Source organism: Eptatretus burgeri, chromosome 10, assembly GCF_056783735.1.
Source record: "Eptatretus burgeri isolate ZD-2024b chromosome 10, Ebu_testis_v1, whole genome shotgun sequence".
NCBI classification, from domain to species: domain Eukaryota; kingdom Metazoa; phylum Chordata; class Myxini; order Myxiniformes; family Myxinidae; genus Eptatretus; species Eptatretus burgeri.
Genome location: NC_140970.1, coordinates 76,680,679 through 76,703,631, shown reverse-complemented (window position 1 = coordinate 76,703,631; position 22,953 = coordinate 76,680,679). Strand labels below are relative to the sequence as shown.

Genomic DNA, 22,953 nt, shown 5'->3' with positions numbered 1-22,953 from the left:
TAATAAAACACTGTACAAACTCTTAACCTGAACCGATTTTCAAAATTTTAACGGTGTAATTGAGCTTAACAGCAGTTCCAACTTCTAACAAAAAAAAAAGAAAAAAAGGTGTTCATCTCATCTGGAATATAATTGAAATTCAGCATTGATCATTGTTAAGACTGATTTTGTCTGTACCCATGTATTAACCGCACCCCCAACTTTTACCTTTTTTCCCAAGAAAAAAAGAGGGGGTTATAAACTGGAAAATATGCTACCTATCCAAGATAGTGAGGAAGTCGTGGTTTTTGTCAATGCTTGGGTGAGGTCCCTTAAAATCCATATTAAGGCGTTCAAATGGAGTGTCTTTAATGAGATGAGCCCATTTTGGCTGATGGAATCTGGGTTTGCACTCTGCACAGATTTTGCATGAGCTGGTCATCCTTCGCATATATTCCAGAGTGAAGGAAGTTTCTAGATTTCACGAAGTGGTACATACATGTGACTCCTGGATGGCATAGTGACTCATGAAGATCAAGTAGTGACCAATGATCCTGGCATGTCAGTGAACAGTATGACCCCGAGAAGGCGTCAGGAGGTATGTTATACTTCCCCGGACGATATATGATGTCAAAATCGAAGCACGATAACTCCTTGTGCCAACGCATGATCTTGTCGTTCTTTATCTTACTTTTCTGTCGTTTGTCAAACATGCAACGAACAGATCACCGATTCGTCTTCAGTGTAAAATGTTCCCCAGTCAGATGGTGGACAGTTTTGATGATTGCCTGAACTTCCTTTTCAACCAATGCATAGCACAATTCAGACCCCTGAAGGGTGCGAGAGAAGAAGGCTATGGGACGCCCAGCCTGATTGACTGTTGCAGCTGTAGCAAACTCCAATGCATCAGTCTCGATTTCAAAAGGTATTGACTCATTGACTGCATTTACCACTTATTCTTCAATGTCTCGTTTGAGTTGCTGGAATGCTTTTCAGCCACCGTCAAGATGAGGAAGGTTTTTTGTGTCACGAAGTGGGTGAATATTGCTCGAATAATCATGAATCCACTGAGAAAAGTTGGTGAAGAACCCAAGGATCTGGTGGAGAGAATTCATTTTCTGAGGCACAGGTATCTCTCACAGGGGGCGGAGCCATTCATGAGAGGATGCATTTGACCATCTTATACTGTATAGCCCAGGATGTTGAGCCTTGTGGTCGAAAACACACATTTATCTTCATTATAGCTGATGTTTTTCCTTTTGGCTGCTTCAAGAAATTGCTTCGGGTTGGCATCATTCTCAGCTTGTGTCATGCCACAGAGAGTCAGATTGTTTAGGTAAGCAAATGTTCCAGCAAGTTTCTCCTCCTTAATGAATAAATCCGTAATATGTTGGAAACAAATGGGATTCGAATGAACTGGTAGAGGCCTCCGCTGGATTTGAAGGCCATATATGGCTTGTTTTTCTTCTTTATGGGCACATGATGGTTGGCGCTATGCAGATTGATGGTGCTGAAGATGTGATACTGAGCAATCTTATTGACTGTGTCATAGATACAAGGGAGCGGGGACCTATCAAGTAACGTAAATCTGTTGATAGTCTTAGAATAATCAATCAATTATGAGCTGCTTCTTGTAGTTTTCATTATTCCCGACAATAACCTGCACCTACTATGGCGCATTACTCTGTTCGATGATTCCCTAATGTAACAACCGCTGGGTTTCGTTCTCGATAAATTAGCGATCATCAAAGCTGTACCTGGTAGCAAGAGGATGACATTTGGCAATGAGATAAGCAAACAGTTCCGGAAGGTCAACACGCAGGGTGGCCAGTCCACAAATGACGAGAGGAGGCAGAATACCACCATATTTGAATGTAACACTGCCGTGCTCTTGCTGAAAATCTTGCCCGAAGATAACATCTACACAAAGTTTGTGAAGTGTGGACAATTGCACATCTTGACTGTTCCGTCCCTTTAAAGTTCGATTGATAATGCAAAACCCAAGCGTTTTTGTTGAAAAAGAGGCCGAGGCCATCGAAACAGCATTGCCCAAATGGGAAAACTTTCGGGAATGTCGTCCAATGAGCTCCGGATGAATGAAGCTTTCAGTGCTTCCACTGTCGATGAGGCAATCAGCTTAAGTCCCATTAATGACAACTTTAGATAACGCTGGAGGAGTGGCTGCGGATGTCACAGGAGGCAAGGGTCGGGCAACTCACTGAAGATGAGGTAACACCAGAACCTGCGGAAGCTGGTGATGAATGGCTGACTTTCACACAATGTCCCTTCTTCCGGCACTTGTTACCTGTGGCCTCTTGTGCAGGACATCTTGAATGTGGATGCTTTGAGTAACCACAAAAGAAGCATTTACTGTCGACAGCAGCAGATATAGATGAACAGTCAGGCGAGTCCTCAATAGCACTTTTTGGCACAGAACCAGTTGTACTGAACAATGACCCCAATGGCACACTGTAGAGCTCGGAGCTCTTTTGTGCCAAATCTAAAGCCCTGGCCTGATCATACATAGTTGCCAACTCTAATTTCTTATCTTGCAAGAGACGTTGACGGATCATTGAGGATTGTAGGCCACTGATGAATGAGTCTCTGATGGATTTTTCTTGGTGTTGAGTGGCGGTCATGGCCTTGAAGTTGCAGTCTTTACTTGAAGTCTTTAAAGCCTGTAGATATTTGTCCAAGGATTTGCCAGCTTGTTGGTGACAAGTCGCATGGAGATGGCGGGTGAAAATCTCATTATCGGCTTTATGTACAAAGACTCCAATATCCCACTGGCGTTCTCTTCAGTAATAGTCTGCAATACTCTCAGAGATCCTTGGTGTGACAAAATTTGTCAGAACACATAGTTTGCTCAGTTCTTCAAGGGGAAGTGTAGCAAGAAAGTTCTGAAAAGTCTTAAACCAGTGTACCCATTCCTTAGCATCCGAGCTTGAGCTTGGATCTGTATCTAGAAGTTCTGGTCTGAGCAGCCGACCCATCGTGAGTTTTGTGTAGATGGAGAGCATTACCTGTGCAATAATTAGAATCCAATTTCCATGGTCTTGAGTGCATTAGGCAATCAGATGATCTCCCAAATTTTTCGTGATAAAATGAACTTTGAAAACCCCAAGTGGAATGTCATGCATTAAATAAGTTTATAATTTCTACTTTTAGATTGATCTATGGGTCTGGAGAAGCTGGTATGTATAGTATAATGCATGTAAAATAAAGACATTAATTATCATACTTTTACATCTGGATTGTACACAAGAACAATAGTAGATGGAGAAGTAACAGATGATATCAGGGATTTTAACCTGTGTTCCTTGCATTATGAGCAGGGGGTTCAAAAGGGGAACACCAACAGGACAACAAAACAAATTTCAAAACAATATAATTGATAAGCGAGTTTGAATGCAAACCATCCAAATATCCAGAAACACAGAAACACATTTGAGTCAGTTGGTTAAAGATTTAGCGACTCGTCTGTCTCTGAAAATAACTTTGAAAAGAGTTAAAGGTTGAAGTAGTAGCCAGAGGGTTATCAGAACCAAATTCCGTCAGCAGGCCAACAAAAGCCTCACGCCTCAACACTATTAAAAACTTCATTCTTCACTACTGGCTGCTTTGTGATGGATGATGCCTTGAAGGAACAGCAAGGATTTCCTTCTGAAGATTTCAGTTCCGAAGGCCTGCGGCGTACATTGTTTGAGAATAGTCGGCAGAATCAGTGACACACATTTCATCAGCACAGGGCCTAAAGCATGTGTATATTTCATACACTCGTTTCACTATTTTGAGGGAAGGGGGCGGGAGGGGGAGAGCAAGAGAGAGGACAGAGCGATCTGGAGCAAAATACCACACAATACTTCTTTGTAAGGAGAAAGGGTCATTTAATGTTACAATACCATAAATAAAAGTAACTATCATCATTTGTTTTCCTTACTGAAACACACTTTCATTTAGCCCTGCATTGCACAGCTCAACTGAATATTGAACGTGTGATCAAAGATGATCAAGTAAGGGTAGATTACGCCATCTATATATTATGAGTGGTCAGGTGTGGGTTGCAGCTGTGTGTCTGGGATGACATGTGTGTACAGGGTGGAAAAAGGTGGTGTTTTACAGTAACTGTATGCACAAATTACAATTGCCACATTAATATTTTATTTGGAGTTTTTCAGCAATTTTTTTCAAGCATTTAGTTGCAACAGTCATTGTACCAAAAAATATTTAGTCACTATAACAATTTAGCAGTGTAAGTAACACGTTTAACAGTCCTCCCACACCCTTTCCAGCTTTCTTATCTTCCCACCTCAATACAACAAGAGGTATTTCTCAAATGGGTATTTTATTACATGTTCAACACAAAATCAGATCAATTCATCAAAATGCCCTCGGAAGCAAGCACATCTTGGGAGTAATTGTGACAATCAAATTGAATAAATAAACAAATTTTAATATTTGTGCATTTTTTCTTAATATTTCCTTATCATATTGCTTATCATCATTATTTTTTATACCGATTGTTTTTTATGGAAACGTTCAATCGAAGCTTTGCCAATCAAAACGTGCTTAACTTCTATTAATTGGAATTTTCATTTCAAAAAATGTCTTCAGGATGTGGAAACAACCATCATCCCCATCATGAACACTTTGTACAAGTAATACCTATCCTGAAGCATATAATTTGATGTTCAAGATGTAGACCCAATGACTTCAAATAGTTTTGTAACGAATGCATAAAATAACTTTTGCTCAAAAAACGTGTCCCTTTTAATTCCATCCTAATGGCAGGAAAAAGCGCAAATACATAAAAACTACGAGAGAGTTCATAGAACACGTCACCCCATGCAGTCACAAGAAAAAGGACATGGGAAGGATCTTTTAAGCTCTTGATTTGCATTTCCAAGCATGATCTGTACTTCCTACAAGCCACCATTTCCTCTGAATCTCAATCATCTCCAACACCGAAAGAGCAAACGGCAAATTTGATTTGTTGAGATGTCGTAATGCTTTGTCCAAGCACTGTTAAATGGAAGGATTTTGAAAGTTCCGAGAAGGCAATTTGTGTTTTAGAGTGTTCAATACTGAATATAATTAAAATGAAATAAAATAAAAGTTTTAGTAGTCCACAGAAAAAGAAAAACTTTTTTCGGAAGTTTACCGCCATTGATGAACTGTGTTTTACACATTAAATCAGTTCTTCATACCTCTTGTTTGTGTCCTTTATGACGTTGCTAAAAACAGTAAGTTTCCTGTTTGGAATGATTTTCAATTTTGTTTGAATGCCAGACAGGCAGAATGACTAAAAAAAGATTACCTTACTCCCTTGCGCATGCACAATCAGGACAAATTCAGGACCAAAAAAATTCAGAGCCAAAGTACAGCAAAACTGCAGGTTCGTGATGCAATTCATGTTCCGAATCGTGCACTGCAGTCATCAAAATATAAAGTTCAATTGAAAGTAATTTGTTCCTTGATCAGAAACTGACATTTGTAGACAGACAGGCACACACAGACAAAGTGAGCCAATTGCTTAACCCCACTTTTCGCTCCGCACGCACGAGGTAATAAAAATTCCATGCATATATCTTTGGCACATCTACATGAATAAAATTGCTATTGATTAACTCAAGACATACTAAGATACATCTTAATGAAGCATTGTCCACATACCTCAACGGTGCAGCAATTTCAGGGAGTTTTCCTTTTTAAAACCTTAAATCTCCAGACACTGTTCTGGCAATGCCATTATATTACTGAGACAGAGACAAAGTTCCAATGCATATTGCAAATGGAAGGAGAGGGAGCAGGGGTCAAAATTCCACCACATTTGTGTACATAATAAAGATGCTTCTAATTGTGTAATTGCAGGCAAATGCAAATTCATGCAATTACGCCAACGATTAAAAAAAAAAAAAAAGGAAAACGACTGATATTAATTTATTTGGAAAAGTAATGGCTTACACCTTGCTTTTCACCTGTTTCAAAGTCCCTGCTATTAATTAATGCCAGAAAGGCTGAAGCACTATTGATTTGCACCAACAGTTGCAATTTGTATGTACGTCCTACTCTTGAGGGAACTCTCTTGGCATACCAGAGGTTGTGGGTTAAAATCCAGCAAAAGGAAGCAGTTCAAAATTTTAACAGCTATCCATACACAAATCTGGAGAAGGATTTTATGGCCTAAAAAAGTTTAAGCAGTCAGTGGCCAAAGATTGCCAAAGAAAGGGGATGCAAGAGAATGTTCAAATATCCAAATCATTGCCTTGATTTCACATGGGAGCATAATATTAGTAAATATGATTCAACACAGAAAATAAAACATAATTGAGTGAGAAATGCCCATTGAGCAACCACGTTGCAGAGAAGGAAGAGCTCCGAGAGATCAAATCACAAATCTGAGGTGGTTCATGGAAAAAGCAAGTAAATATCAAAAAGGAAGGTGTATCTCTGTTTTATAGATTATAGCAAAGCTTTTTTATTGTGTTGATCATTAATTGATGGGAATTATGCTGAGATAAATGGAGATGTTGGAGCAACAGATTTGTCTGATAAGAAGCCTGTACACTAAACACGAATCACCAGGAAGAACAAAGCATGGAGAGACAGAATGGTTTGGAATTGGAAAAGGGGTCAGATGGGGATGCATTCTCTCGCTGTACTTGTTCAATCTGTATAGTGAGTACATCATGAGGACATCAATCTGGGATGACATTGAGGTGGAGTCAGGATTGTCAGAAGATGCAACAACAATCTAAAGTATGTTGATGATTCCACTCTGTTGGCAGAAAGTAAAGAGGACTTGTTGAAGCTGCTGCAGAAAGTGAAGAAGGAAAGTGAAAAGCTAATTGTCTTTATTTAAACCTAAAACAAAGACTTAAATCTTGTCAACTGGGAAGATCGGTGCGTTCAGATTGGGAGACGACCATGTGGAAACCGTGGAAGTTTCATCTTCCTCGGTTCTAAGATTGAAGTTTGTGGAGATTCTAGAGGAGAAATTAATCGATGGTTATCATTGGGAAGAGCAGCAATGTCTGGATTGACAAATATCTGGAAAGACAAAGAAGTCACAATTCAAACCAGGAGGAGGTTCATGAATGGTCTGGTGTTCTTGTTGTAATGTGTGGATGCGAGTCATGGACAGTGAAAAAGGAAGGAAGAAGATTGACAGGTTTGAAATGTGGTGTTGGAAATTAACGTTAAAAAAAATCCATTGACTGCAAGAAGAACAAACAAATCAGTGCTTGAAGATATCAGACCACCATGTACATTAGAAACACTGACGATAAAACATAAATTGTCATGCTTTGGACACATCATGCGTGCAGGGAACGAGTCTGGAGAAGTCAACCATGCTGGTTATGTTTGAGGGAAGAAGAGGAAGAGGCAGACATGATACGTGCTGGATGGATGGGGTAAAGGCTGCAATCAAGCTGTCTCTGCCAGAGCTTCGAGAAGCAGTGATGGATAGAGATGTCTGAAGAGATCTAATCATAAATGTCACCATAAGTCAGACACTACTTGATGGAAATGGAGAAAATATTATAAAACTGCAGCACGGTCATAAATTTTACTCATAATACAGGCTTGCTGACAAGCTCCAAACTTGCAGTCTGTGAGTGGCTTTCAACATGATCGTCTCATCTCCTCTATCTATCAAGGTTAGAATATCACACCTCACCATAACCAACACTCTCTTTGCCAAACCAGCTATCGAAGATGGTCTCCAAAGCCAGCCATGAACTGGACATCCTCTGCTGCGACAACTCTTTCCTTGGCAAATCCAAATATCGAACAGCATATCAGGTTCTGTTGCTGTGATCTTTACTCTGTTATGGAAGTTCGCGTCCACACACCTATGCTGAATGAAGTGGATTATGATGACGATGAAGCATGATATGGGGATGTATCGAAACAGATTATAGCATCCACAGCTCATTGGAGTACTGCTCTCCCATTTGGGCTGGCACCCCTGCCTCACACCTTGATTTTGTGCAGACCAAGGCCTTCTAAAATCATTAGAATCGCCCACAATGAAGCTGAATCGTGTTACTCCTGTCCCTGTTACTCCCACCTCACAAGCAGGTCAGTGGCCTCTCTATCTTCCATCACCTCCTTTATGGTCTGGCACCCTCTACCTTTCCTGTGCTTTGGGAAAAGAGGCAACTTAATCGGGCACTTTGGGTACTGACAATGCCATCTTTATGACTTTGCCTTTCTCTCTGCAGTCAGAGGCAATTAAGGTGGAATTTGCTCATCCCCATGGATACCAACCTTTGGGGATTGTCCATGCTCTATTATTTAAATGTTGAATGTTAAGTAAGGAGGCAGCACATACCATTTTTGAAGTTTTTGGTATGACTCAGCCAGGATCAGAACCAAACTGCCAGCCTCCCAGACTCAAAGCAGACAATCTAACCATTATGTCATTGAGTCTACTTAACTGGCAATATAAGGTATGAAAATGTTTTCCTGTTGTCAAAGTCTTTTCAGGGCAAAAAGGGACCAAGTGTTTGGTTTCCATCTCATAATTTGTATAGCGAATCCAGATAAGCAAGTGTCAGAAAAAAACATCGTGTACGCTCCAATCCCTTTGAGATGCTTTGGTGCCAGGCATGCCTGCAGGGGTTGCAGATGAGAGACTACCCCCAGTTTGCACCCAGCAGCAGTGCAGCATCCGGTGAATCGTAAGGCATCACTGCACACCCAGCATAGCCCACACCATGAATGCATCAATCTTGAACCATGAGCTCAATGTACAGCATAGCTTGAGCAAAACCTGAACTCAGCTTTCCTTCCCTCTTAAAGTGATCCACTCAACAAAAACACCACCTCAACTCAGCACAATGTACAGTGAATGACTTCACTCTGTTCACTGGGGACACTCCTCTCTTTCTCTCTCTCTCCAACTAACACAAGCACTTTACGATGCCACTTTTTACATCAAGATGCTCCCACTTTTAAAACTTTCCAAGTCCTCAAATAAATTAGAAAGTCTGATAATCATCTCATCCAAGTGTAAGTCAATCAGTGGCATTGTCAATAAAGTCTGCATTTGCCTGGGAAATGGCTTCATCCAGAAGTGGACCTGTTGTTATATAACTGCTCATAGTGCTTTATTTATAACACTGACTCTCATGGGTGCTTTAATCATGACACCTTGTTTACCAAACACTCCATTATTGTGCTTCCATGCACATGATGGCAGTTCTAAAAACATCAATCTTTTCTTCCCACATCTATGCTATGGCAACTGGGTGGGAAAAACAACAGCTTTGAAATTTAAGTCCCTTCCTCTCGAATGCAATTTTCTTAATGTGCCCTTTAGCAGCATCAGGAGACACAGCAAAACTCCTCCCTCTCCCAACAGTCACGACTACTGTCGGACAATGGAAAACTCGACATAAGCAATTCATTCAATGGCCTCGCAGGATGGTTCACAAAATAAATCCAGAAAAATGTGGCAATTTATAGTTTGAATGAACAAGAAGCTTTAACAGATAGAGAGACACCAGTCTTCATGACTGAAACAGCATGGTCAAGCCAACTCCATGTAAATCAGTCTCAAATCCACACTTAACTTGAAACAAATTTACATTCTATTGTTCAAAACCATCCACATGAAAACACTACTTACAAAGACTGTAAGAGAAATAAAAACTGTCTTTCACCAAATGCAGAGAGAACTAGAATGGTACTTGGTAGAGCACGTACCTTTGCCAGGCTGAACAGTTTACGTTTTGTATCCCACTGATGGACCGGCAGATCTAGATCCAGATATGAACCAAAATCTAATCGGCTTGTTCTTGTCACCGAACCAACTCATCCACCCAGTTTTATCAGTTTGTCCACAACTTTTTGAAATGCCATGCTATGTATTGTTTTTGACCCCATCTTTCAAAAGTAAAGAATCACTTAAAAATTTTTTAAAAATCTCATATCCAGATTAGCATCTTCACCAAAATTGAAACAATTCATCCTTGTCACACACCCAACCTGTCCACCAAAGCTTGACTGAATATGTTCACAACTTGTTGAGATAACCTGCTCACAAACAAAGAAACAGACAGACGGTTGAAAACATAACCTCCGTCCACCTTCGGTGGCGGAGGTAACAAGCTACATACTTACTAGCTCTTTTGAACATAAAAGCCTCATCTTTGGTTGGAATAAAAGGTCAGAAAATGCTGCATTAATAAATGATATGGATGCATGTGGCTATGCTATGCACTCTGTCACAGGAGTTAATTGGGTGTGTGTTCTTATGCAGGGCAAGGTGGTGGCCACCCGACTTCAAAAGCTAGCAGATTTGGCCAGCTCAACGCTTTCACTACCCATCTTGTGGAGATCAATAGACATTTTGTCTGCGGAACCTTTGAGTGCACGTGCGTATCACAGTGACACTCGAAGATTGATCAATTTATACAAACATTTTGTGACAATCAATTAAATGGATTTTTCTTTGTAGCCCATACATGGCTTTCAAATGGCTTCTTCCAAGTGTCTGTATCATCTTATCATTTATAAGATATATCACCAATTGCATGGTTTCATCATGGTACTATTATCATTTGTACTGTGATTTCAATATGCTGTAGTATGCATAATCTGCTCATTTTGTCGAACTAATGCGCCCATTGGACCAAATTTTCATTCGTCATCAAAGCCTTGTAGCAAACCCACCGACAGGACTGCTTGAGCATTGATTTAGCTTTCACTAAGCCAAGCAGTGCTTGGGCCAGGGCGGAGATTATACGTTCGTTATTATTATTGCCAAATTATACTACAATTATTATTGCTAATATTATTAGTATTAATTAATATATGGATTGTTACAATGTTATTGTTTTTGTTATATATTTTGCAAATAGAATGCCATGCCTTGGAAGGACCTTTAAGCTGCTCTTTCCACCTTAACATAGCATGCATTTAAAACTTGGGAATTTTTACAGGTTCTTTATTGTTTAGTCCAATTAACTCAGATGATCATGACAATAATAACATCACACACACACACACACACACACACACACACACACACACACACACACACACACACACACACACACACACACACACACACACACACACACACACACACCTCATCCTGCTGTCATCGAATAATAGATGTTACCAGTGGAACTGCTGCATTATGCTCCCATTCCTGCTTCTTTTTGCCTTTTAAAACAAGCATTCTTCTGATTAAATTGTCAAATTGTTGATCCAGGTAAATCGATTATTAGCTTTCAAACATACTGAATAGATTATATTAGCTTTCTGTGGAATCATCTTTATTTTTCTACTAGACGACCCGTGAACCAGTTGGGCTCTCGTTGTGGCAGCGGTTGATGAAAAAAATTAAAAAGCTCCAGCGAACTATACCGCTGAGGTTGTTTGCATTGATCAAATACTCCCGAAGAGTACTTGACTGAATCAGGAATTGATTTTTTAATAATTTTTTTTCGTTGCTCGATTTGAACGAAGCTTGATACTGCACACCGCAGGAGAATGTTGAGTAAGGTGGGCTGAAAATTTTTGCGCTATCCTTCACAGTTTTGGATGTATTTCGGGAACATACATACATACATAAATAAATACATACATGCAATCAAGTTGAGAGTTTTAGTCATATGTAGATGACATAAGGAACTGTGATATTGAAGCTTGATGTCCTGCTTCTTGTTTGGGTGATGGAGGGATGCTTCTCCTTAGTCATGGATTATTGTACTTGCATGATATGCAAATTTGAAGTGGATTTATCAACGCAGTATACGGGACTTGAAGCTGAGGCTATAGAACACAAATCGTGTGCACAGATGGGAATGGCAAACTTGAAAGAATAAACTTTGACGTCCTTTTGGATGAGTTTATTAAATGCCTTTCAAATTGATTTGTCCTTGCAAGTTTTGATAGTTTGGTAATTGACGAGAAAAACATTTTTCGGATGCAGACAATATATATATATATATATATATATATATATATATATATATATATATATATATATATATATATATATATATATATATAGTTTTGTCTCCGTGGTGTTGGATATTAAAGGCAAACATCGCTGCTGTGCTTTTGCTGACATATGTGCATCGCACGGTTTATTTGTAAATCAGTAAGAGCTCATTTAACAGGAATGCTTCACCAGTCGGTGCACATACGTTTCACGCTGTAAACATTTGATTTAAGCAAGCGATTTGAAAGTGCATCGAACAAAAATTGTTTCCTCCTTGAATGCACAGTTTAGAGTTTCGATAGCACGGTAATTGACCGTTTAAAAGTACAAAGTTTGAGTGGAAATGTCCAATGCATTAAACCACCTTTTATCGAGCGAAAAAGGTACATTAGCAGTATGTAGTGAGGAGCAGACAGGCAGGTGTACATGAGTAGGGAGAGTTGGAAAATGACTTGGTAATCTGAACTACAATGCATGGTGGTCACAATACACGTCGTGTGAAGGGAGTTTGACAGATGGCATTTGATTGCAGCTTATAAAGTGATTTATACAGTTTGTAGCATTTATATACAATGTGCAATGTGGTTGATAGTGCATCCTTTCATGAGAGTGTGTGAAGTGATTTACTATTTATGGTATGTCACATTGAATTGCAGTGCATGGTGAGAGCTATACAGTGTGCAATATTTCACCACAGTGTAAAATGTGATGGATGTTTTATTACAGTGCATTGCGTGATATGTAGAGTGCATTGTTTTCTTACATTGCATTATGTGATTTATACACTGTGCATTGTGTGACATACACAGTGAGAAACATTTGATTACAGTGCAGGTATTTTTTATACAGTCTGCAATATTTTATTAGAGTGCATTATGTGATTTACAAAGTGTGCAACATTTGATTACAGTGCAGGTATTTTTATACAGTGTGCAATATTTGATTACAGTGCATTATGTGATTTACACAGTGTGCAACATTTGATTACAGTGCAGGTATTTTTATACAGGCTGCAATATTTTATGAGAGTGCATTATGTGATTTATACAGTGTGCAACATTTGATTGTAGTCCATGATGTGACTTACACATTGTGCAACATTTGATTACAGTGTATTATGTGATTTATACAGTGTGCAACATTTGATTGCAGGCCATGATGTGATTTATACAGTGTGCAACATTTGATTACAGTGCAGGTATTTTTATACAGTGTGCAACATTTGATTAGAGTGCATTATGTGATTTATACAGTGTGAAACATTTGATTGCAGTCCATGATGTGATTTATACAGTGTGCAACATTTGATTGGATTGCATGATAACATTTATATGGTGTGGAACATTTCATTACATTGCATTGTGTGACATATACAGTGTGAAACATTTGATTACAGTGCAGGTATTTTTATACAGTCTGCAATATTTTAATATGGAATAGGCAAAGCCCAGAAGCAAGCGTAGAATTCTTCTTAAATATATCAAATTAAACAGTCTTTTTGCTATGAAAAAATAAATATTACCTCAACATTACCTTCACAACAACTACACCGCCTTGAACAGGATCTCCTGTGAAAAAAAAAAAATCCTCAACATTACCTTCACAACGACAACTGCACCGCCGAGAACAGGATCTCATCTGCAAAAATAAATATTACCTCAACATTACCTTCACAACAACAACTACACCGCCGAGAACAGGATCTCATCCACGGACTTCTTATAATAACCTGGACCAACAATGCCATCGACTCGCAGCAGTGAGAACTGAAGTCACCGGAAATGGCTCAGCGGCCATGTTGCGTTGCCACTTGCTAGTCTCGCGCAATTCAAAAAACCTGTAGATGCATTGAGAGTTTTAACTATTTTGAACCGGTAAACGTAAAAATGCCACAGTGCGTAGCGTTCGGATGCAATAATAAGTCTGGGAAGAGCTCCACATGCACCTTTCATCGGTAAGAATGCGATTATTGATGCTTTTTTTTTCTCTTTCAATCGTCAATCTATTTTTAGAGTATTAGTTTACGAAGTTACAATTTAAATGCTAAACGCCAGTATAACAATCTAAATGATGGCAAAGTACAGTCGATAATTTGAAAGAAAATGTAAAAAAATGATATTATCCAGGAATACGCCAGAAATGAGTTTTCCAGGCGTCTAGAATTCAATTTTTTCCCAGAGATTCATTCCCCCCCATCGACCGCTGTGGCTGCGTAAATAGTTGGGTGGGTAGCTCACAATATTTGTCTATTTGGGGGCACAGGCCCTCCCTATTCCGAGGGTCCTGGCTCCGCGGTCCACCTAACCCGATGTTACCCCCAAAATCATTTTGCTTCCTACGCGCCTTAGGGTTAGGGGGTCGTATCTATCGTGATATCAGAAATCTACCTCCACTGACGCCAATTGTAGTACCCATCCTTCCATTCCTTCAAATGCCAATAATCGAAAACGTCATTTGGATCTTTTTTCTCCAGATTCCCTAAGGATGAAAAGTTGTGCAGACAATGGTGCCAGGCGCAGAGAAGGGAACACTTTACACCAACGCCCGGTGTGACATTACTTTGTAGTGAACACTTCCTGAACTCTGACTTTGACAGTACGGGCCAGACGAAACGGCTTAAACAAGGCGTCATACCAAGCGTCTTCAAATTTCCACCTCATCTCCAGAAGGTTAGTATACACGATTTATTACAATGGTCTCCACTAAAAATATATATATATATATTTATTTGATACAAATATTATATATTTTTATTTGATACAAATATTTATTTGACACATATTAAATTGTTTTGAATCTATAAAGGTTTTAGAATTGATTTTGGGTGCGAATACCCAGAAAAACGACCTCCTTTGCTGCCAGGATTTTTCTATGAATTTCTGTACGATTCTGACTGTGTCAGACGATGCAGGTCGTTTTGTATTCGTGCCCAAAAAAATTAATTCAAACACATTCAAAATGTTTATAAAAGGAATAAATTCCCACGGAAATCAAATTTAGCGCAAATTTTCAAACTTCATGGACATCCTGTATATGCAATTAAAATAAATGGAATCCTGAATAAGAGTGCTCCAATTGTGATTCTATCAAGTGGTTCGCACTGTATTGAATTTATCACTAAAATTTCCGTGAATTATCAGTTTTCTGTTCACCAGTTAATTCGAAATTTCGATCCGATATTAATTATGTTATTTTCTACACAGAAACCGATACATCGGAAACCACCGGTTGACAGACACCTGGCCCCAGAGCCAGAATTCACAGCTGTGCCAGATTCACCACCAAGGCGGTCGACTTCAGCAGACCACACGTACTGCGCCGATCCAAGTCCCAGTAAAATGAAACGGAAGCTGGGTACGGCAACCGAGACCATCAAGAACCTGAGGAAAAAACTGAAGGTTACGCGGCAGAAAACGCGAAGATTGAAGAAAAAGGTAGAGAAATTAAGCTCTGTCATTGAAGAACTAAAAAACAAAGGGATGGTTTCGGAAAATTGTGTCGAGATACTAAATTTGACATTTTCTGGGGTACCACTGGCGGTTTATGAGTCGAATATTAAAGATACAGGCGAGCGGAAAGAAATCCAGGCAAGAATACGATACTGTGATCAAGTCATTCGCCCTCACGCGAAATTTCTATTCTGCGAAGGCCTACGACTATGTACGCGAGGTATTCGATCTCGCTCTACCAAGTCCTTCAATGATCCGAACCTAGTACAGTGCCATAGACGGATCACCGGGATTCAACCAGGTAGTATTTGATGCATTGGAGGTGAGATTTAAAGAGGATAGGAGTATGCTATGTGCCCTAATGTTGGACGAAATGTCACTGATGGAATCAGCAGAGATGTCTGGTGACAAGGTGCTAGGATATGTGGACATTGGAGCAGGTAATCTGGACGATACCGCGCCACTTGCTAAAAACGCTTTAGTAATCATGTTGGTCGCGGTGAATGATCATTGGAAAGTTCCAGTCGCCCACTTCTTCATCAATGGTTTGACTGGTAAAGAACAGGCCAATCTTGTGTCTCAGTGTTTACTAAAGCTACACAAAATTGGAGTTAATGTCATCTCGCTTATCTGTGACGGGCCTTCAGCGCATTTGACAATGTTGAAAGAGTTGGGCGCAAGTATCAACCTGGATAATATGAATTTGTCGTATCCCTCACCCAGCAGATCCTCACAAGCTCGTTTGGGCATTCCTCGACACGTGTCATATGTTAAAGCTTGCAAGGAATTGCCTCGGCACACTGAAGATGATGAGACAGTTCTCAGAAGGTCATCTGCTGGAAATATATAGAAAACTTGTATGAACTGCAGAAACAGGAAGGACTAAGGTTGGCAAACAAACTTAGTCGGAAACATATCGAATGGAAGACAAATATAATGAAAGTTAATATGGCTGCTCAAACGCTGAGTTCAAGTGTCGCGGACGCAATTGAGTTCTGCTGCGAAGAGTTGAAACTACCTGAATTTCAAGGGAGTGAGGGAACTTGCATCTTCATCCGCACACTGGATCAACTGTTCGATCCGTTGAACTCCAGGAACCCTTTGGCACGCAACTACAAGGCACCGATGCATCCTGCTCGCGAGGCAGCTTTTTTGCCATTCCTGGAAAAGACAAGTAATTATCTCACGACCTTGACTAATACTTCTGGTCAACTCATGACACTGTCAGGTCAGGTTCGATCTGTGACCTGCTACAGGTACCATGTAAACCTATACTAACCTGTTCCATGGTCGGGTTGTCGGCGACTAAACCGTCTCCCCCACCAGGTTTTCTGGTGAGGAGGGTGTTTGGATATGGACACCCAGCAGGATTAAAAACAAAACCTGTCAAAGGCGGAGGAGCTCCTTGTGAGCCAACGGCCATCCATATCTAGTGCCCAACTGTGTCTGCGGACGTCCTCCTGCAGTTGGGTCACTTATTAGGAGGTTGGTGGCAGGATTTGCACTCCGGCCACCGTAAACGCTTCATTCCGCAAAACGCAAAAACGCAAAAAAAATCTGAAAACCCACTCCATGGGAGTACCTCCTGTGCAGCTTCCCTTCGCAGGGCAACTCACCGGATGACGGGATTGGGGCAAAACCTTCGGGACCCCCAATCTTTGATGATAGGAGGGAAACCACGGGGTAACATCCCTGGGTCAGATTGCGGGAGTGTGTGTCGGAGTGGTGCCGAGGTGTCGTCCACCAGACGGCGGTCTCCTTGGGTTAACATGAGGCGGTCCCTTCGGGTGGGTGCCTGGAATGTCCTATCCCTAAAAGAGGATGATCACCTGTCTCTGTTATCATCTGAGCTCAAGCGTTTGGACATCGGGATTGCAGCTCTCTCCGAGGTTCGGAGACCGGATTGCGGCGAGATAATGGTGGGTGGTTACACCTACTATTGGTCTGGTCGCTCTGATGGTTACCATACCCAAGGAGTTGCTGTAGCTGTGTCCAATAAGCTGACCCCAATGATAATTGAGGTAACACCGGTCAACGAGTGCATTATGAGATTAAGGATTCGTCACTCCTTAGGTGTCATTTCCCTGGTCTCTGTTTATGCTCCGACTGAGGCGAGTGATCTCAACGTGAAGGATGCATTCTACGCCACGCTCGAGTCTGTGGTTGATCAGTGCCCCAGACGAGATACACTTCTAGTCTTGGGGGATTTCAATGCATCAACTGGAACTGATAGGGATGGTTATGAGGTGCGTGTTGGTCCCCATGGGTCAGGAACTATGAACCAGAATAGCACTAAGTTCCTTGACTTTGCAAGATGTCATGGACTTAGGGTGGCTGGTTCATGGTTTCAGCGCCCACAAGCTCATCGCTGGACTTGGTATTCCAACGCTGGCGGTGTGGCAAAGGAGATTGACCATGTCCTCATTGACGGTCGTTGAAGGATGATCCAGAACTGCAGGGTCTACCGGAGTGCTCAGTTCCTCAATACTGACCACAGGCTTGTTGTAGCAACTCTAAAGCTGCACCTTAAATCCTGGAGAATGGTACCATCCCAGCCTAGGCTGGATGTTGGCAAGCTCAGGGATGAGAGAGTAGCTGAGGAGTTTGCGAACAGGCTGAGTGGACACTTGGGGGGTCTGGGTGCTTTGGGGGGTCCTGAAGAGTTGTGGAGCGCCTTCAAGACCACAGTCCTTGATGTTGCCGGTGGATGCCTTGGAGCTCACCGCAGGGCAAAGAAGAATTTTGTCTCTCAAGGGACACTGGATACCATTGACCAGAGTCGCAGGGCCAGGCTGAATGGCAGAGCTGAGCTGTTCAGGGAGCTGAGGCGTAAAACTGTACGTGCACTGAGGGTGGCCAAGGAGGCCTATGTGCGAGGAATCTGTGAGGGGGTAGAGCATCACCTGTGGACAGGTGATTCTCGTCCCGCTTACAGGGGAATTCGCGCATTACGCTCATCCAAGCCCATCCCTCGGAGCACTGCAGTTCGAGCAGAGAGTGGTTGGCTCTTGACAGAGGAGTCTGAAGTGAAGGCCCGCTGGGCCGGTTACTTTGTGCGGTTGTACCGGGCTGATCCTCCAGCTGTCGAGTTGGCCGTCAAGGGTGTTACAATCCCTGTTGCTGACCCTCGAATCAACTGTGGTCCACCTTCGCTTGTGGAAACACGGGCTGCGGTGAACCAGTTGAAACGGGTAAAAGCTCCAGGGATCTGTGGCATCCATGCCGAACTTCTCAAGGCTGGTGGAAATGCTGCACTCATGTAGTTGCATGCAGTTTTGTGCTCTGCCTGGAACACAGGCATCATCCCAACTGACTGGAAGAGGGGCCTTGTTGTCCCTCTCTGGAAAGGGAAGGGTGATCGCCAAGACTGCAACAACTACCGAGGGGTGATGCTGCTCTCAGTGCTGGGCAAGGTCTTTGCTCGGATAATTCTTGATAGGGTTCGCCACCATCTGCTTGAGCACCAGCGTCCAGAGCAGTCAGGCTTTACACCAGAGGTCAACGATTGACCGTATCCTTGCACTTCGTGTCCTCACCGAACGCAGACGAGAGTTTTGGCAGGGGCTGCTTGCAGCCTATGTTGATCTCTGTAAAGCGTTCGATTCAGTGAATCGGGATATCCTCTGGAGGATTCTTGGTCTTCGTGGGGTGCCACCAAAACTGATCGATCTGATGTCTGAACTCTACTCTGGTACTGAGAGTGCTGTGAAGTGTGGTGGTACCATCTCTGACTTATTTCCAGTTGTTACTGGAGTTCGTCAGGGATGTGTACTTGCCCCCACACTTTTCAGCACTTGTATGGACTGGATTTTAGGGAGGATGTCGGAGAGATCAAGTTGCGTGGCATCGTTTGGGAATGTCAAGATCTCGGACCTTGATTTTGCAGATGATGCAGTCATCTTTGCGGAGACTTTAGACATCCTCTTGGGGGCCCTTGAGGTGCTGTATGAGGAGTCGAAGCCGTTGGGATTATGGGTTTCTTGGGTCAAAACTAAGATCCAGGCTTTCGCTGACATCTTGGATGCTGCTGTCCTGTCTGTGTCTGTTTGTGGTGAGGATGTTGAGGTCGTGGAGAGATTCACTTACCTTGGCAGTGATATTCATGTCTCTGCTGGCTGCGAGTCAGACGTCAATAGACGTCTGGGTCGGGCCTGGGGAGTCATGGATTCACTGGATCATGGGGTGTGGCGCTGCCGGTACCTGTGCGGGAGGACGAAAGTCCGAGTCTTCAGGTCCTTGGTACTTCCACTCTTGCTCTATGGGTGCGAGACTTGGACTCTGACCAAGGATCTGAGACGGAGACTTAATTCCTTTGGTACCAGGTCTCTTCGGAGAATCCTTGGCTATCGCTGGTCGGATTTTGTGTCCAACGAGCGGTTGCTGAGAGAGACTCGGATGAGATTTGTTACCTGCATCGTCCGTGAGCGTCATTTGTGGCTGTATGGACATGTGGCTCGTTTTCCTGACGCTGATCCTGCTCACCAGATTCTCTCAGCGAGGGAGTCTCATGAGTGGAGGAGGCCAGTGGGCCGACCACGTGCCTCATGGTTGCAACAGGTTGACCATCATCTCAAGGAGATGGGGATGGGCCTGGCATCTGCCTGGGGAATGCCCCTGGAGTACCGGCGGAAAGTGGACGCAGCGACGCGCTGTTCTGGCACATGCTCCCATACCTGACCTGACAAGGACAAGACTTAAAACAGCATTTATTGGGATGCTGACTTGTATCGTAAGCGTTAAAAACCTCTATCTGACATACGTCCAGCCCCAAAATTCATCTTTAAAGTATTTGCTTATATATAAGCTCAGCCAGGACCACATCGAGTTATTCTTTGGAGCCGTCCGTCTAGCATGTGGTGGCAATAACAATCCAACAGCCAGACAGTTTATCGCAGCGTACAAGCGTCTTCTGATGCGGCATGATATCAAAGCCAACAAGGGGAACTGTTCAGCCCAGGACGCAACACGCATCCTCACAGCTGTGTCATTCAAAAATATCACTAAGAGGGCTGTCCCAGATAAGACGCAGGATATGCTCTTAGCCAGATGTTACGATTTGCAGCTCCGGCAGCCAATGACGAGTCACCACGATTATGCCGATATTCCACCATTTAACAAACGTTCTGTGTTCCTGGAGTCAGTTGTAACCTATATTGCAGGATATGTGGTTATGATGGTTAAGCGGACACTCAGATGTCAAGATTGCTTGCTGGCTCTCACGCAGAATGATAATGTCAACTTACCTGCCCATAGGCTGAATGCTGTTAAAACAAGGGGTGGCCTTATCGTTCCATCATCAAGCGTTGTTCAAATATGTGAAGCCACTGAGAAATGTTTTAAGAGAATGCTAGCGGTGACAAATGGCAAGATTCCTCATGATAGTTACCTGAAATCTGCAATCTCTGCATCAGTGCATTTGACTCGCTTAGTGATCACATGTTTGAGACAGAGGCAGACTGTAATCATGTATTTTCTCTCATACAGCACATCTGTGAGTGCTATACAAAGATTCGTCTCCACCATGTTGTTCGAACCATGAACACGGATTGAAAGATAAACCCATCAGGAAAAAAATTCAGCAAACTGATCCTATTTGCACATCAATAGTTTACTAACCATTTGCATTGAAGTGTTTCTCCGAGGTTTCGACATATCTTATGTTTCAACCTACTGCGATTATAATAGTTGATAGTCATCTTCTATAGGTCAATGCATATTAAACCAGTCTCATTAGTGTGTCGATTATAGATCATGTTTATTAAGGTTGTCCAATCACTGTTCAATGTTTTCATGATTGATCAATATATTATAGGCCATACAGGGTAGCTTTAAGCTACTCACATAGGGGGTAGCTTTAAGCTACCCACTATGGCCAATAATATATTTATCAATCATGAAAACATTAATGAGATTGGTACTGGTTCAATATGCTTCGACCTACTACAGAAAGCCACCCTCGATAATACACATATTAATAGGAGGCTATAGGTTAGTCTGTAGATTATAGATCATATTTATTAAGGTTGTCCGATGTCTGTTCAATGTTTTGATGATTGGTCAATACATTATTAATTATAGGCCATGAGGCCTATTATTATAGGGGGTAGCTGAAAGCTACCGCGTTATGGCCTATAACAATACAAATATTATAGGCCATAGGGGGTTAGCTATACACATTACATTGATTATCATCAACACATTACACTGATGATCATCAGATCATATGACATGATATGATAATCATTCATGAGAATTGTGACACCTCGTACTCACTCACCTTATTGATTCGTGCTGCAGAGCTTATATTAGCTTGGTAATGATAATGGGCGGTGGAGACTGTTGTTAGTGAAATGAAAATCCTGTTCTTCTTATTAAGCTGTACAAAAATGTTGTTTCCAGCGAGAAATTCGGCACAAATTAATATATTCAATCTGTGAATTCGGATTAGCAACGCAACATGGCGACTTCAGTCGACAGAGGCCGTTGCTGCTCCAGGTTATTATAAGTCCGTGATCTCATCTGAAAAAAAAAAATCCTCAACATAACCTTCACAACTACAACTACACCGCCGAGAACAGGATCTCATCTTAAAAAAAAAAAATTACCTCAACATTATACCTCTACATGACCTTCACAAGAACAAATACACCGCCCAGAACAGGATTTCATCTGAAAAAAAAAATTCCTCAACATTACCTTCACAACGATAACTACACCGCCTAGAACAGGATCTCATCTTAAAAAAAAATATTACCTCAACATTATACCTCTACATGACCTTCACAAGAACAAATACACCGCCTAGAACAGGATTTCATCTGAAAAAAAATTCCTCAACATTACCTTCACAACGACAACTACACCGCCTAGAACAGGATCTCATCTAAAAAAATAAATACCAGAAGAGAACGCAGTATTCTTTTTATATTCGCTTCTGACTTTACCTACAACTTATTCACAACTGTACGCAATTTCCGGTTACGTCGGAATTAGCGATCAAATAATGTAAATCACGATTAAAAATTATTTTTTGATGATGCGGGAGATATCTTTAATAAAATCAGTCGAAGAAATATACACCATGTCTGATATTATTTGGGTCTTTCATGTCTCCGACGATGCCTTTATCTCCCGGCATGCATCATTCCCCATGACAAAAACCGGAAACAAAAAAACGGAAGCAAAATGGTCATCGCCAGCGACACGGATTCACAATTGCCGGGGTATTGTGTTGCTTTTGTTGTTTCCTATTCTCTCATGTGCACGCGTTCAGTAATATTCACAAGATAGAAATAAAACCCAATCGTGTTTATACACCGCACAATGTTAAAAACAACCGGAAGCAAAAGGTCATAGTGGACGACACGGATTCCAAAGAGCCAGGGTTATTGTGTTGTTGCTGTTGCTGTTGCTGTTGCTGTTGCTGTTGCTGTTGTTGTTGCTGTTGCTGTTGCTGTTGCTGTTGCTGTTGCTGTTGCTGTTGCTGTTTCCTATTCTCTATTCTCTATTCTCTCATGTGCACGCGTTAAGTATGAAGCTCACTGCGTTCGCTATTAGAGTGCA

General features: G+C 41.7%; 1 protein-coding gene across 1 annotated transcript in view; it reads right to left on the bottom strand.

Moving 5' to 3' along the window:
• The window catches only part of LOC147018907 (uncharacterized), a 180,350-nt gene extending 157,661 nt beyond the window's left edge, over positions 1–22,689 (bottom strand). Inside the window, exons 1-6 of the mRNA XM_085899019.1 lie at positions 21,668–22,689; positions 16,409–16,551; positions 16,110–16,223; positions 15,221–15,321; positions 13,610–13,778; positions 13,475–13,509 (exon numbers count right to left, since the gene is read on the bottom strand). Coding sequence (XP_085755145.1) covers positions 13,475–13,509; positions 13,610–13,688 — 114 coding nt within the window. The 5' untranslated portion in view covers positions 13,689–13,778; positions 15,221–15,321; positions 16,110–16,223; positions 16,409–16,551; positions 21,668–22,689. The remainder of the gene's footprint in view (positions 1–13,474; positions 13,510–13,609; positions 13,779–15,220; positions 15,322–16,109; positions 16,224–16,408; positions 16,552–21,667) is intronic.
• Between the last annotated feature and the right edge of the window lie 264 nt (positions 22,690–22,953).